The 15,719-nt window shown below is 39.6% G+C and overlaps 1 protein-coding gene across 4 annotated transcripts in view; it reads left to right on the forward strand.

The window, feature by feature from the left end:
• HEPH (hephaestin) overlaps positions 1-13,875 on the forward strand; it is a 94,360-nt gene extending 80,485 nt beyond the window's left edge. For 3 of the 4 annotated variants that reach the window (XM_011966290.1, XM_011966292.1, XM_011966294.1), the window contains 6 exons: positions 1,105-1,211; positions 2,279-2,504; positions 5,049-5,188; positions 6,641-6,803; positions 10,208-10,252; positions 12,937-13,875. In XM_011966290.1, the coding sequence (XP_011821680.1) occupies positions 1,105-1,211; positions 2,279-2,504; positions 5,049-5,188; positions 6,641-6,803; positions 10,208-10,252; positions 12,937-13,169 (914 nt within the window). In that variant the 3' untranslated portion in view covers positions 13,170-13,875. The remainder of the gene's footprint in view (positions 1-1,104; positions 1,212-2,278; positions 2,505-5,048; positions 5,189-6,640; positions 6,804-10,207; positions 10,253-12,936) is intronic. The other variant, XM_011966291.1, reaches the window with a different exon arrangement.
• Positions 13,876-15,719: the final 1,844 nt, after the last annotated feature.

The following is a 15,719-nucleotide window of genomic DNA, read 5'->3' on the forward strand; positions in this document are numbered from 1 at the left end:
GTGGGTGGATGAGAGGGTGAGGGCAGTACAGGAGTTCTTTTGGTGGTAATGAAATGCAAAATGAATCGTGGTGGTTACAAACTTCTGGTAATATACTAAAAAACATTGAATTGAACATTTTAAATGGTTGAATTGTATTGTATGCAAATTATATCTCAATAAAGTTGTTAGAAAAGATTAATGTAACATTATTTGGAAGATGAATTGGAGAGGGCAAGGCTGGAGGCAGAGAAACATGTTAGGAGGCTTTGTAATGGATCAGTTAAGAAAACAAGGGTCTAAACTAGGGCAAGAGTAATGATAATTGAAAGGAGAAGAGGATGGTTCTAAAATATAATGTAGAGGTAGAATCAATGAGACCTGCCATTTGGTTAGATGTTGAATTACGAAAGTGAAGAAGTAAAGAAGATTAAAGTTTTGAGTCTGAGTAAGTACAAGAGTGATAGTGTTATTTCTAGATAGACACTGGGAGCACAGATTGGGAAAGAGGGTGGTTTTTCAAAGGAGGGAGGTGAGTTCATACAATCTATTTTCCTGGTGCTGTCAGGACAATCTTTAAAATATATTCAGTATCTAATAGAATATTTGGAGTTGGAGCTGAGTAACAAGGTGAGTCTGGCTGGAACTAAGTATTTAAGAGTCATCGATGCACAGATCATAGTTGACATCAGAAAGGTGACTAAAGGTTCCAAGGAGAGAGTATGGAAAGAGAGAAGAGAACTGAGACAGAACTTTGTGCAAACAACTGCATTTAGGAGACAGCAGCTGGAAAAAATAAACCAAAGCAGAGAACCTCACCCTGCCTCCCCCCGTCCCCTGCCTTCCTCGCAAAGATAAAGAGGATATTAAAGGCAGGAAAAAAAAGTAGCAAGGCTGCCTTACCAGAGTATTGGACCTGGGCCTTTGAGGAAAGGGAAAGCAGAAAAGAAAGGTTGAGGGTGTCCCAGGAGGGAGAAGCTCAAGGTCACAAAAATAAAATGATGGAGAAAGGATGAAGATCTTAAAGAGGATGGGATTCACCCACCACTGCCTCTTGGGGAGACCTGGGAATTGAGAGAAATTTCTGACCCAGTGCAACTGGAGGTTCCTTGTTACACTTCCTAGGTGAGGTGCTCACTTATCAGTGGAACATCCCAGAGAGATCTGGCCCTGGGCCCAATGACTCTGCTTGTGTTTCCTGGATCTATTATTCTGCAGTGGATCCCATCAAGGTAAATACAAGATTGGCTACCTGGAAGTGGGTCAAACTCCCGGCACAAAGAAGCTATTAACCAGGTGTAGTAAGAAGCTTGCTCCTGAGGTACTACAGTCTAGAATTTGGGGAACATTCCTCAAAAGCTGGACTTATTTTAATAGACAGGAGGAGGGAGGAAGGGAATGGGCAGCACCAGATACTTGTCACGAAGATTTTCTTTCTTATCTTTTCATTTTGGATCCTATATGGTAACATGCTCTCATTACAAAAAAAAAAAAAAAAAAAAAAAAACACTATAAATACTTATATAGTAGGTTTGTGATATAAAGTTGTAGTCGCTTTGCTGACAGAGCGAGAAAAAAAAAAAAAAAAAAAAAAAAAAAACACACAAGCAAACAGAAAACACAAAAGAAACCTGGGGTTGGTTGTACAGAGATTGAGGCTCTAGTCCCAAATTTGGTTATAGCATGCTTTTAGAATGACCTTAAATAAATCATTCTGCCTCTGTTTCCTCATCTGGAAAATGGATTTATCGATCTAGCCATCCATCTACAGCCAGCCATTAACAATCATTTATTGAGTGCCTACCACATTTTAGGCATTTTACTTGGTGTTTTGGATAATATAAATTTAAGATACATTTCCACCTTCAAAGAGTATTGTCTAGTCAAGCAAGAGAGAACCTGGAGAAGGCATCACAATGGGAGGTGCATGTACTCTTGTCCTTAAAAGCTGAGTCACATTATGCCATCAGATAAGCGATATGATGATGGGGAGGGCATTGCAGGCAGAGGAAACAGCACAAAAAAGACACTAGGTTGTAAGGATGCTGGGTAGGCTAAGAGGTCAATAAATACTTTAGCCTAGATAAAGCATAGGTCAGATAGTGCATCTTAACTAAGTCCCAAGATAATTGTTAGAATGAATTCAAATAACATAGTGGGGTACTTATAAATGTAAGATATCATGAGGAAATGCTGAGAGGCACAGTGGGCTTGTATGAGAAACTGGCTCCCTGCAGAGTACTGCTACCCAGGAACAACTCCATCTCTTTCTGTCTCTCCCACTTCCTCCCTTCCTCAGGACATGTATAGTGGCCTGGTGGGGCCCTTGACTATCTGCCGAAAGGGCATCCTGGAGCCCCACGGAGGACGGAGTGACATGGATCGGGAATTTGCGTTGTTGTTTTTGATTTTTGATGAAAATCAGTCTTGGTATTTGGAGGAAAATGTGGCAACCCATGGGTCCCAGGATCCAGGCAGTATTAATCTACAGGATGAAACTTTCTTGGAGAGTAATAAAATGCATGGTCAGTAGTAAAAAACCTACTCTTTTTCCAAAGCAGTCCCTACTGGTTACATGGGGATATCTAATAGGCCTATTACTATCTAAGAGAACATAATCCCAGAAAGGACACGAACATGGTAAGGTGAAATGAGAATGAGTCAGAAGAAGCATTTCCTACTATCGTACATTTACATATACAAAGGCAGATATGTGGTCCAGGTTAGATTGGGTGCCCAGAAAGCAGGAAGTTGACTGTGTAAAGTTGCCATGGTGATACCAGCAAATTTTAACATATTAGAGAAGGCAAAATGGACATGTATGACCTTCAATGTACTTGTCAAGCTGACTGCTTAGTGCCTCTCTATTTTAAAACTCTGAGTTTAGTCTCCCAATATCATCTTATTTATTTACTGCTCTAAATTTGGGACCAGTTATCTCAGTGGATTCCAATACAGCCAGGTGAAAGCTTGTATTTTAGTCGCTTTTTAAAAGAGTTTCCATTTATAGATGGAAGAATTGAAGAAGACAGCCTCAGTGAGAAGCATACTGGATTTATGTCAGATACAGGGAAGAACTTTCCGGTACTTGAATGGATTTTGGAGAGAAATTGTGCATCAAAGCCTTCCTTTGCTCGAGAGATCTGTGTAGCTTTTCAAAAACAAGAGAAAGAGGGGAGAGCATAAGTGCAGTAGAATGAAGTGATTTCTCACTATTCCTTCTAGCCCAAGATTTCTTTGATCTGAGGATGTGTACCTTTGATAGTGATTCTAATGGAACTAAAAAGTAGTATATTATTATCCCACAGATTTTAGCTATTTCTCCCTGATGGAGTGATGAATGATTCACATTACAACAGATGATTAACACACTTCACAGGGCAGACATTTTAACACCTGTCAAATCAAAGAAATGACCCAGGACAAAAAAGGAAAGAGGGCACAGTTACATCCTGTTAATGCAGGGGTTTGGCTAATGCTTACTTTCTTGTGTTTGTTTATGTGTCTATCCACACTGTTCAGGTATAAATATACCTACCTTTCCATCTAGCAGGTATTTGTTGTGCAGTTTTGGAGTGCTAGCACTGGAAATATTTGCATCTGAGGGGTAAATAAATAATATCCCTCTCTTCCTTTTCAGGTTCCTGAACCAACTGAGAAAGACAGATGCTTAAGATCAAATGTGAACCTTATTACTAAGAAGGCTAATGGAAAAACTGATTTCAGTTCTACAACTAAATAGGCTTACTCACACTTCTCTGGCAACACATAGACATTTCCACCTTGTCATTGACATAGATGGACAGCAATACTCTCCTCTTTGGCAGAGGGAGAATCATACCCACAGTGAAATAATGAATCAGCTATTGCCCATTTCTGTGGCCCGACTGATGAGTGAGAGGAAAGATCAATAAGAGGATGAGTTGATCATGTTTAGTTTCCTCTCTGAAATCCACAATTTGGTAGACACAGAGACGGATTATAAATGATTGCTTCCTCTCTTGAGGAATAAAGTGGAAATTATCTTCCCTCTGTAAGAACATGAGAAGTGGGGGAAAATTGTCCAGGGAAAAGTCCTGGAAGTGTGAATTTTTATAACAATAAGTACTTTGATGTCCTTGGAGCATAAGATGTGGCCTGGGAAGAGACCCATACATTAATATCATTATTAATCCCAGGCATTAATATCACTATTCTATGCATTAATGTTATTAATTCCATGAATGTGGCAGGTCTTTTTTTTTAACATTTAATGTTGACTCAGCTGTCTACTGGGTGTTCTGAAAAAACACAAGGAAGCCATAGTAATGCAGTGTATACATACATCCTTTTCTGCATATTAGGAACCTATAGTCTAATTAGAGATGTAAGCTTTCACACATGAAAAGACAGGTAAATGTAGAAGACAATTTCTTATGAGTTCCAATGAGTCATGAGACAGTACTGGAGGAGTTCACAGGTGGAAGGGCATGCAGGGAATGAGAGGTATGGAGAGGAACTAGGAGATCAGGAAAGTCTTTCTAGGGGGGTGAAGACTTGACTAGGCTTTAAAAATTTTATAAAAGAAGGCAGGATTTCTAGTAGGAAATCTTAGAAACACAAGGACAAAAAGAACATGCATAGACCATTTGAGGGATGGTGAAGAAATCACCCTAATTAGAATAAGTGTGTTGGGTAGTGGGAGTTAAGTCTGGGAAGGTGGTTTGAAGTTATATTTTGAAGGATCTTGTTGGGTGAAGTAAGGATCCATGGACTTGCTCTTTGGAGCAGGAGAGAGTTATTAAAATATTTGAAGCAGCAGAATTATGTCATCACATTCAGTTATTTAGAGAGATAATTTTGATAATATCAATGTAAGAAGATACCTTGAAAAGGGACAGATGGAATAAAGATGAGACAAATTAGGAGCCCATTGCTATCTTCGAGAAAAAAGATTCGGACCAGGTCAGTGGCAATGGGAAGTCAAAAGGAGAGATGTAAGAAGCTGCTTCTTCTTCTTCTTCTTCTTCTTCTTCTTCTTCTTCTTCTTCTTCTTCTTCTTCTTCTTCTTCTTCTTCTTTTTTTGACAGCAATCAATGGGAAACTCTATGCCAACCTTAGGGGTCTTACCATGTACCAAGGAGAACGAGTGGCCTGGTACATGCTGGGCATGGGCCAAGATGTGGACCTGCATACCATCCACTTTCATGCAGAGAGCTTCCTCTATCGGGTGAGCTGGAAAGGGGGCTGAGTCCCTCAAGGATGATTAGAACAGTGGTTTAGCAGCAATTGAGAGAAAGGGTAATAGCGTGGAACAAGGTAACAATTAGTTAAAAGAGCAGAGGTCTAGTACATGGAGCACTGAGCTGGAAATTTTAGTCTGGCTGTATATCCCAGGGTCAATAACTTCCTGCTAGGCCCTAGCTTTCTCTTCTGATGTGGAAGAGAAAAAATGGTCCATTTATCGGTAAGGAGACTGAAAGAATCAATATCAAGACTCAATGTCAAGGACTCAATGTCAAGGAATCAATGTCAAGGACTTGAGACTCAATGAGCAGTGATTTTTAAGAACAAGGAATTTCAGAGTGGCGTCTCAGAATTGCTGAAAGTCCTTAATCTATTAAAAGAAGAGCTTCAACTTAGAGGGCACATGGAACAATATGTAGACTTTGAGAACAGTTTAGTCTTAGGTAAAGGAGGAAGAGTTGGGGGCACTGATATAGACTTCGAGATTTAGAAGTGCTGAAAAAGACAATGGCAAAGATAACTTTATTTCAATCAATTTCTTTTCTTTTTTCTTTCTTTTTTTTTTTGAGATGGAGTCTCGCTCTGTCGCCCAGGCTGGAGTGCAGTGGCCGGATCTCGGCTCACTGTAAGCTCCGCCTCAGCCTCCCGAGTGGCTGGGACTACAGGCGCCTGCCACCTCGCCTGGCTAATTTTTTTTTTTGTATTTTTTGGTAGAGACGGGGTTTCACCGTGTTGGGCAGGATGGCCTCGATCTCCTGACATCGTGATCCGCCCGTCTCGGCCTCCCAAAGTGCTGGGATTACAGGCTTGAGCCACCACGCCCGGCCTATTTGAATCAATTTCTAAAGGAAATATATGCCTCATTCATAGGGGTCAAAGCTTACACCAAATTCCTCATATTTTAGCCTGCTGAAAATTATAAAGATACTTGTTTTGAACTCTCTAAAGTAACCTAGAAATTATCTTACTTTGGGACACTTTAAGAGGAGAAAGTCACCTCTGTTGATTTAGTTTCTGTGGGTGGGTTCATTGGAGATACGAATAAAGTGGACTTTTTTTTTTTTTTTTTTTTTTTGAGATGGAGTCTCACTCTGTCGTCCAGGCTGGAATGCAGTGGCGTGATCTCAGCTTACTGCAAGCTCCATCTCGCAGGTTCACACCATTCTACTGTTTCTGCCTCCTGAGTAGCTGGGACTGCAGGCGTCTGCCACCACGCCAGGCTAATTTTTTTTTTGTATTTTTTAGTAGAGACGAGATTTCACTGCGTTAGCCAGGATGGTTTCGATAAAGTAGACTTTTAAAGCCATTCACTGGTCTAGGAATCTTGGAGTCTCAGCTCCCTAATGTGGACATCACAAATTTTTAGTTCCTGAAAGCTCTAAGATGATCTTTATATCCTTCACTTCCTCTTCCTCATTCCCAATCTCTCTTGCAGAATGGTGAGAACTACCGGGCAGATGTGGTGGATCTGTTCCCAGGGACTTTTGAGGTGGTAGAGATGGTAGCCAGCAACCCTGGGACATGGTTGTTGCACTGCCATGTGACTGACCATGTCCATGCTGGCATGGAGACCCTCTTCACTGTTTTTTCTCGAACAGGTAAGTCCTAACTTCCCCAAAAAGATCATCTTTTAACACTTCAGCCTATAGGAACCAGATAATACCAAAAAGCCTCTTGATTGTCTCCTTCTGATCCCAGAATAAGCATGACTTAAGACAGAGCATAGACTCCCTCTAGATATTGCCCCAACCAATATTTCTAATCCTCCATTCCACCTGCCCCTCCATTGCCCCAACTGATATTTCTAATCCCCTGACACCTGTCCCTCTCCTAATTACTTCAAAACCTGTTGAACTCGCATGGGTTGACCCAACCTGAAACTGGTTTGGCTCTATGCATTGAAGTCTAGTGCAGGTCTGCTTCTTTTCAAATAAATTTAACTTATATATAAATGTATTACTTGACTGTATTAGAGTAACTGATTATTTCAAGGAATATTGCTAATTAGTTTTTCTAAAAAGGGAATAAAAATAAGTCTAACAGTCACCCATTAAATTAATTTGTTTTGTGGGGTTGTGAAAGGCAATTCTTTCCTTTTCTTCTCTTTTCTTTTTTTTTTTTTTCTTTCTTTTTTTTTTTTTTTTTTTCTTAGAGTCAGAGTATTGATCTGTCACCCAGGCTGGAGTACAGTGGTGCAATCATGGCTCATTGGAGCTTCAGACTCTTAGGCTCAAGCGATCCTCCCACATCAGCCTCCCAAGTAGCTGGGACTGCAGGAATGTGCCACCACACAAGGCTAATTTTTATACTTTTTGTAGAGAAGAGGGTCTACCTATGTAACGCAGGCTGGTTCCAAACTCTTGGCCTCCTTCTGCAGCAGCAATCCTCCTGCCTTGGTCTCCCAAAGTGCTGGGATTGCAGGCATAAGCCACTGCACCTGGCCTAGCTTTTATCTTTAGGCACAGGGTTTTGCCTAGGCTGGTTTCAAATTTCTGGGCTCAAACCATACTTCCACATCAGCCTCCCAAGTCACTGGGATTACAGGAATGAGCCCCCACATCTAGCAAGACAGTTCTTTTTGGTTTTTGAATGTCTTCATCTAAGGCTAGAAAGAGATATTGACCTTCAATTACAGCTTATCTCAGAGTTACTACCAAGGGTGGAAAAAACTTTTTCTTTATATTTTATATGAAGAGGGAGCAGCTGGGGCAATTTCTTTACCAGTCACTCTTTGTTCTTCACCAAAAAATGTAGATGGGTAGGCTGTGTTGGCTTTTGTGTCTTTGGGTAATTAAAGGGTCAAATATCTTACTTCTTAAGGTTCTTGACCCGAGTCCAGCTGCCAACACTATTTGCCTTCCAAGAAGCCCTATAGAGCCTTTTGGGGTCCACAGAAATCAAGGCTGTTTTTTTTTTCCTATGCTTTGAAAGAATATATAGACATTATTTAAACAAAAATGGTATTCTGGGATTGTCAGTCACTGGCACTCTATCAACAGGAATAGTGAGTGGGAAAATGTCTTTGAATATTCAAATAAACTTAGCAAATGAGGGTAGAGAATACAAATCTTCTGTTTACCCTCAGGGAGGGAGATGAATGATTGTACATTATGACTTCCTATATCATTTAAAAGATTTATTCTCCGTCAACTAATACTCCTAGAATGCAGCTTCCACTTAACTACTCAGGAGCTATTCCCTAGCACCCAGATTTACAGAAACTTCTTTGTTTTGTTGTAAGTACATAGAACAAAAGTCAAGTGATCAATTGATACATCATCAGGGAGATATAGATCCAAGACAACAGGTTTTCTCTATATGTAGTAATGGGTTATCCCAAATATGAGCCATCCAATATATGAGACCATTTCAATACATATTGCCAGGGTACTTCCATGAGGAAGTATAGCTCATGTCTCTCTGTGACAATGAGCCAGCCCATAAATATTTTCTATTTGCCTTTTTGGTTTTTTTTAAACCCACTATGGCCTAATTTCATGTTGTTTCAACTCCATATGCGTTCACAGGTCAACAGGAAGGAAGAATTGAAAAGATAGAGGGAAAAGACTAATTCTTGAAACAAGGTTTCTGATAAGGCAGCAGGGAATGAGAATCAGAGCTAACATGAAAGATTAGTGCAAGAGTGGAGGAAAGTAATCTTTCTACTGTAAGAAGAAAGAAGACAGAAAATATAAGGATCAATGTGTAGGTTTGGCCAGGGGGGTTGACAGACTGACAGAGAATTTCAGCCTATGGTCTTTCTCTTCTCTCTGATGGAGCAAATAGAGTCATCTGCTGAGAATGAAGGGCAGGTGATAGGGTACAGGGTTTGAGAAAAGTGGACAAAAGTTTGAAATAGCCACTCTGGTGAATGGGAAATAAATTATCGCCAGGCAGCATTGATGATTTAGCTGAAATTGGACACGAAGAATATTAATCTTTACAATTGTGTGATTTTCTCTGGCAGCATTCAGCATACCAGACAAAATACAGGGAAATTACAGTTACTGGAGTTTGAGTAGATTATTGCAACACTCTTGGTAGATTAGGAGTTGAAGTGATAGACCTTGGAGTCTCACTTGGTCAGGAATGGAAGAAAAGACAGGATGAAGCTATTAGGTTGAGGGGAAAAATTGAAGGGTTTGAAAGCTAGAGGTCTCATGGCAGGGGAGGATAACAAGTTTTTGAAATACAGTATATTAGAGCACTGAAAGGATGGGAGGTTGTTGTTAGATTTTAGATTTCTGAGATGTAACAATTCTTAACAACAAGGTTAACGTGACCATTTGAGTGGTTGGTAGAATTGGAGTAGACATCAAAGTTATTGGAGTTAAAAGGTCCAGAAACTGTGAGGCTTGAGTATTTGATAGGTCAGCACCCATGGCTGGAATTGAGGGAGAGGAAGACTGAGCCAGCTACTAAAGACTTCCATAAATGAAGAGAACTGCTAGCTAACAATAATAAGAAATGATTGTAGTTCTAGCCAAATAATATGAGCCTCAGAAGAGATATATCTTTACAAAAAAAGGAGAAACAATTATCTCAAAGAAGCATTGAGGGGATGTAAATGAAGTATGGTCCTCAGAGAAGAACTCAGCTTTATTAAATCAAGGAGAGGAAGAAGTGTTCTGAGAAGATGTTGAATGTGTAGGGAAGTATGTTTGACAAGGAGCAGGGATTTCCTGAAGGAAGTGTGGCAAATGGTGGGAAAAAGAGCAATAATGGGGATAGAGGAAGTGCCAAGAAATATATAAATAATAGCAGAAGGGTGATTTACATTTTGGACTCCAAGCCTGTTATCTTGCCCATATTTCATGTCACTGTTCAAAATCAAATCAACATGCTAATATTGACTTTGACTATAAAGTAGTAAATTCTACCTTTATTTTGCTTACTTTATCACAGAGAAATTCTGCAACCAATGCTGACCTTTCATAGGGGGTCTATGAATTGGTAGGAAGAACAACAAGGCTAACCTCTTGTCTTTTTTCCCCCCAACCAGAGCACTTAAGCACTATCACCACCATCACCAAAGAGGCTGAAAAAGGTACGTAAAATGATGCACAGACTGGGTAGTTATACGTAGTGTGTCTGTGTGTAGGGTTGGTTGAGGTACATTTAGGGAATGGGACTTATGTGACTGAAAGTTAGAATACATCAGCAGAAAGTATCCTGAGATGTCCGCAAGACTTCAGAAGCCAAAGAATGAAGGTTTAACTTCCCTCAGCAGGTTAATTCTCTCTGGCTTCCACCCCAGACCTCCTGAGTTGGGGAAAACAGCCTCCTCCCCATTTAAAGGCTGCTGTTTTAGCTTTTCATCTAACATGTGAGAGGAGAAGAAAATTCTAGATGCTAGTCAAAAACCAAATACTGCATGTTCTCACTTATAAATGGGAGTTAAGCTATGAGTATGCAAAGGTATACAGAATGGCATAATGGACATTGGAGTCAGAAGCAAGGAGAGTAGAAGAGCAGTGAGGAATAAAAAACTACCTATTAGGTACAATGTACACTACTTGGGTAATGGGTGCCCTAAAATCTCAGACTTTACCACTATACGATTCATCCATGTAACCAAAAACCACTTGTACTTGTACTCCTAAAGCTGTTGAATATATATATATATATATATATATACACACACACACACACACATGTAAAATCTAGGTCCTGCTGGGTTGGACATGGAAAAGTTGTAGCACAAATATGAATTCCCCCTAGGGACAGTGTGAAACTAGATGAAACACCACATGTTCTTCAACAGCTATTTTTATTCTTGCCTCTTTCCCTTTCATCTATGGAATACCAAGGACTTAAACCTTTGGAACCAGCCATTTCTGACATTGAATACTATAGAGATTATTTTTCTGCACAGCCCGGGTCCAAATAGTGTGTTATTCTCCACCTCATTTGTCTCTGGACTAGGAAAGATCCAGAAAGTTATGAGAGCTAAAAAGAACATTAGAGATAATTAGTAGTTTAGTCTGAGGTTTTACAGCTGTTTTGGAGAAGTCTTAATGATCTGCCTAAGTATCACATGGACTGTTAACCAGGGGACCAGGATATGCCCTGGAGGGGTTGGGAAGAGGTAAGGTGTGATTGTGTGGGTGGGCCTTCAGGCCATATCTCTTTCAATCTGAGCAACTCAATTATTTTATATATATTTAAATATTTTACGTATATATTTGCATTCATACATACTTTGTGTGTATATTTGTATATATACATACATATTTTGTGTACATATATATTACTTATAAGCTATCATTTGTTAAAAAGTTTTCACAATGGGAAAAAAGCCTTTGAAACTGTTGTTCTAATAAAACCCAATAATTTTCTACTTGACAAGCTGAGAAATTGAAAGTGATTTGTTCAGTGTCACAAAAGGAGTATGTGGTAGAATGTAAACTCAGAACCAGGAAGTTTTGAGCTTCTATTTGAACTCATTATATTCTGTCTTCTCTCAGTTGTGTTATAACATTAATTCATCCAGTTATACAATCATCAAAGAAGTGTCAGGTACCAGGGATATCAAAACAAGTAAGACATAGTCGCTATTTTTCAGCGTCTAAAAATGGAATGAGGCAGAGAAATAATAGTTGCAATGCTGGATGCTGTGTGCTGTACAAAAAGGGCAAACAATAATAACAGTTAACATTTATTGGGCACTTCCTGTCTGCTAGGTGCTATACTAGATATTTTATAAGTATTGATTCACTTAAATTTTACAATATGCCTTTGTATTAGGTATGGTTATTATTCTAATTTTATAAAAGAGGGAACTGAAGTTTAGATGGGAAGTGAGGGATTGGGTCACTTGGTCCAAGGTCACACAATAAGTAAATTATGGGAGTACAAGGTACAGGTGCTTGGAAAACATAAAGGAAAGAACAATTAATTTTCTAATGAAGTCAAAGAAAACATTGCAGAGACATGTAACATTTAAGGTAGGGCTAGAAAGATAAGAAGGAGTAAAGTGTGTTCAGACAAAAGGATTAGCATAAGCGAAGTCTTAGAAGCCTGAAAGGGGATCACTGTTTATGAGGAGGAAAGAATGAGTTACTATGGCTGAAAAGTAGTAGATAGGACTAGAAGGATAGATTAGAGCCTGATAGTGAGAGTTGGAATGTCTGATTTAAAAGTCTGAGCTTTTCTCTGTAGGCTAATTGGGAATCATCAAAAATTTGTATGCCAAGAACTAACAATCAGATATTTCACTTGGAAAGGTCTATGTGACATCAGTGTTAATATGACCCAAAGAGGTAAGACTGGACAGCCTAGTAGTAGGTTCTTGTCATAGTTTAATGGTCAAAATTGCTATTGATAAGCTGGATGATTGAGTCAAACTTTTTTCTGAAGTTTCCCTTATTGCTTCCAATTCTACCCTCTGAAACCATACAGAACAAGTAAAATTCATCCTTTTTTATATCACAGTCCTTTAGATATTTGAGAAAATGTATCAAGGGCCTTCCCAATCTGAGTCTTAGCTCTTTCCATGGGTGGCCTGGGGCCTCAGTGATTCTCAAGGACCCTTATAGCTGTAACATCATGTTTCCTTGATTCTTTACTTTAACCTCTAAATCCGTTTTCATCAGCTGGTTTTGTGAAGGATAAGGACAGGTCTCCTGTCCTATTTGGATTGACTTGTTTTGTCAGGTGATGACTATAGAAAGTTACCTTTTAGAGTACTCTCCATCTCAGGATGCCCATTTTTTTCTTTCTCCATTTCAGCAGTGACCCCCAGAGACATTGAAGAAGGCAATGTGAAGATGCTGGGCATGCAGATCCCCATAAAGAATGTTGAGATACTGGCCTCTGTTTTGGTTGCCATTGGTGTCACCCTCCTGCTTGTTGCTCTGGCTCTTGGTGGTATGGTTTGGTACCAACATCGACAGAGAAAGCTACGACGCAATAGGAGGTCCATCCTGGATGACAGCTTCAAGCTTCTGTCTTTCAAGCAGTAACATCTGGAGCCTGGAGATATCCTCAGGAAGCACATCTGTAATGCACTCCCAGCAGGCCATGGACTAATCACTAACCCCAGTGTCAAAGGGGCATGGGTGGTGGGGGGTGGGAATTAAGCTTATCTGGATATTTCTTTCTTTATTTATTTTACATGGAAATAATAGGATTTTACTTTTTCTTTAGTTTCTTTGCTCTACTTGGGCACCTGGGGCTAAGGGTATCAGTATCTTACATCACAAATTTCAACAGCTACATTATATTGCCTTCTGACACTTGGAAGGTCTTGAAATTTCTAGAAATGTATCCTTCTCACAAAGTGGATACTAAGAGAAAAACTCATTGATTGGGTTTCTACTTCTTTCAAGGACTCAGGAAAGTTCACTTTGAACTGAGGCCAAGTGAGCTCTTAAGATAACCCACATTTAAACTAAAGGCTAAGAATTTAGGCTTGATGGGAAATTGAAGGTAGTCTGAGGACTGGGAATCCAAATTGAATTTTGATTCTCCTTGGCAGTGAACTACTTTGGAGAAGTGGTGACTGGGTTGTTGCTGCTGTGAGCACGTACAACCTCTGGAGCCAGAAGCTCCTCAAGAAAGGCAGTCCTCCAGGTTCCTGAACAGTGGTACTGAAAGGAATGTTGAGTCACCTCTTCAAGTTTTAGACAGCAAACCCTATCCATTAAAGTACTTGTTAGAACCCTGAAAGACTGAATTTGGTGATTTTTGATGATCTCTGTGACTTCTGTCTCTGTGATTGAAACAGAAAACATTTAGGGGGTGAGTGAGTATAGTATGCATTTGTCTAGCCTTTGTAGAACCTACAAGTTTTTGTTTTAGAAATGAGGAAACTGTTCCAGAGGAAGCATCAAACAGTGTTGGGTACCACCCTAGAAAAGGAGCTATCGCATAAATGACAAAAATTTTCTGCATGCCAAGAAAATTTTTCAGAGGGAAATAGAAGTCTGAGATGAGACTCAAACTTGTCCAGTGGGACAGGAGAAGCAGGATTATATCTTGTGGGGCCTTTTTGGCAGTGGTGGTGTGAAAGGTCTAGTTGCAACTTTGGGGGCTTCCTTATAGGATGGAGTCATTCTTTCTGGTATTTTACAGCAATATTCCTTTGTTACATGCAAATTTGAGCCTCTGTAAAATATTGGTTAGAGAGCACAGATAAGTGATAAATTTTAAATTGGGTAAGATGGCCCACCCCACTGCAGTATCCATAATACTGTACCACATGGCAAGTGGAGAATAGAAGAGATATCAAGGAGAGTAAAGATGATAATTCAATTATGCACTGTTTTACACTTTAAAAAGCATTTTAATTCCTGATTGCATTGGGATTACCTCAGAGCAAGACATTTTACATTTGAGTAATGTTATACCCTTAATACATTTGAATGAACAAAACTTATGGACATTAAGTAACTTCATCCAAGACCCCTCAGCTAGAAGTTGAACAGGGATTCAAATATTCATCTATTTGACTCCAAATACCTATTTCATCCTCCTATATCATGAAAACATCCACTAATCTCCATCCACTTTACCCATATTGATTCCAGCTTTTCTGTCTGTCCAGCAATCTGTCTGTCTAGATAGCAACCACTTGCAGATAAAATGTAGAAACCCACAGAGTTGGTGTTCAGTTAAAATATAATGTTAAAGTTTGGAGGGGAAAACACAATCCAGAGGGCATTATTCCTCTTATTTTTCCATGGTCAGTGGGTTCCTGGAGAGCTTTACTGAGAATCTCAGAAATACAATGTGGGTGGAAGGGGGATTTAGATGGCTAATTATCCAAGGGTTAGTATTTAAGCCATTGCAGAATCAATGCACTTAACAGCAGCAGAACTCTTTTGGCCTGCAGTTAACATGGATGTTAATGAAGACCAAGTACATGCTAGGAATTCCAGTCAATTAATGGTTATATTTTACATGCAACTGGGAGGTTCTTAGCTTGGTCTCAGTTGTAAATCTAAGAGACTAGGAGTGGTAGATGAGATGGAGTGCATTTCTTCTTATTCTGTAATCTTACTCCAGGTCAAGGAATAGAAACTCAGAGCCCATGTATTTAAGAAAGAAATATATTTCTGTTGTAAGTTTGCTCCAAGTAGGGATGCAAGTAGCTATTTTTGATAGTCAAGTGACATTGCCATTTATTCAGTTGCCCAAGTTGGAATTTTTTTTTTTTTTTTTTTTTTATACTTTAAGTTCTAGGGTACATGTGCATAAGGTGCAGGTTTGTTACATATGGATACTTGTGCCATGTTGATGTGCTGCACACATCAACTTGTCAGCACCTATCAACTCGTCATTTACATCAGGTATAACTCCCAATGCAATCCCTCCCCTCTCCCCCCTCCCCATGATAGGCCCCAGTGTATGATGTTCTGCTTCCTGAGTCCAAGTGATCTCATCGCTCAGTTCCCACCTATGAGTGAGAACATGTGGTGTTTGGTTTTCTGTTCTTATGATAGTTTGCAGAGAATGATGGTTTACAGCTGCATCCATGTCCCTACAAAGGACACAAACTCATTCTTTTTTAT

Source organism: Mandrillus leucophaeus, unplaced genomic scaffold (assembly GCF_000951045.1).
Source record: "Mandrillus leucophaeus isolate KB7577 unplaced genomic scaffold, Mleu.le_1.0 Scaffold753, whole genome shotgun sequence".
In the NCBI taxonomy this organism is placed as follows: Eukaryota; Metazoa; Chordata; class Mammalia; order Primates; family Cercopithecidae; genus Mandrillus; species Mandrillus leucophaeus.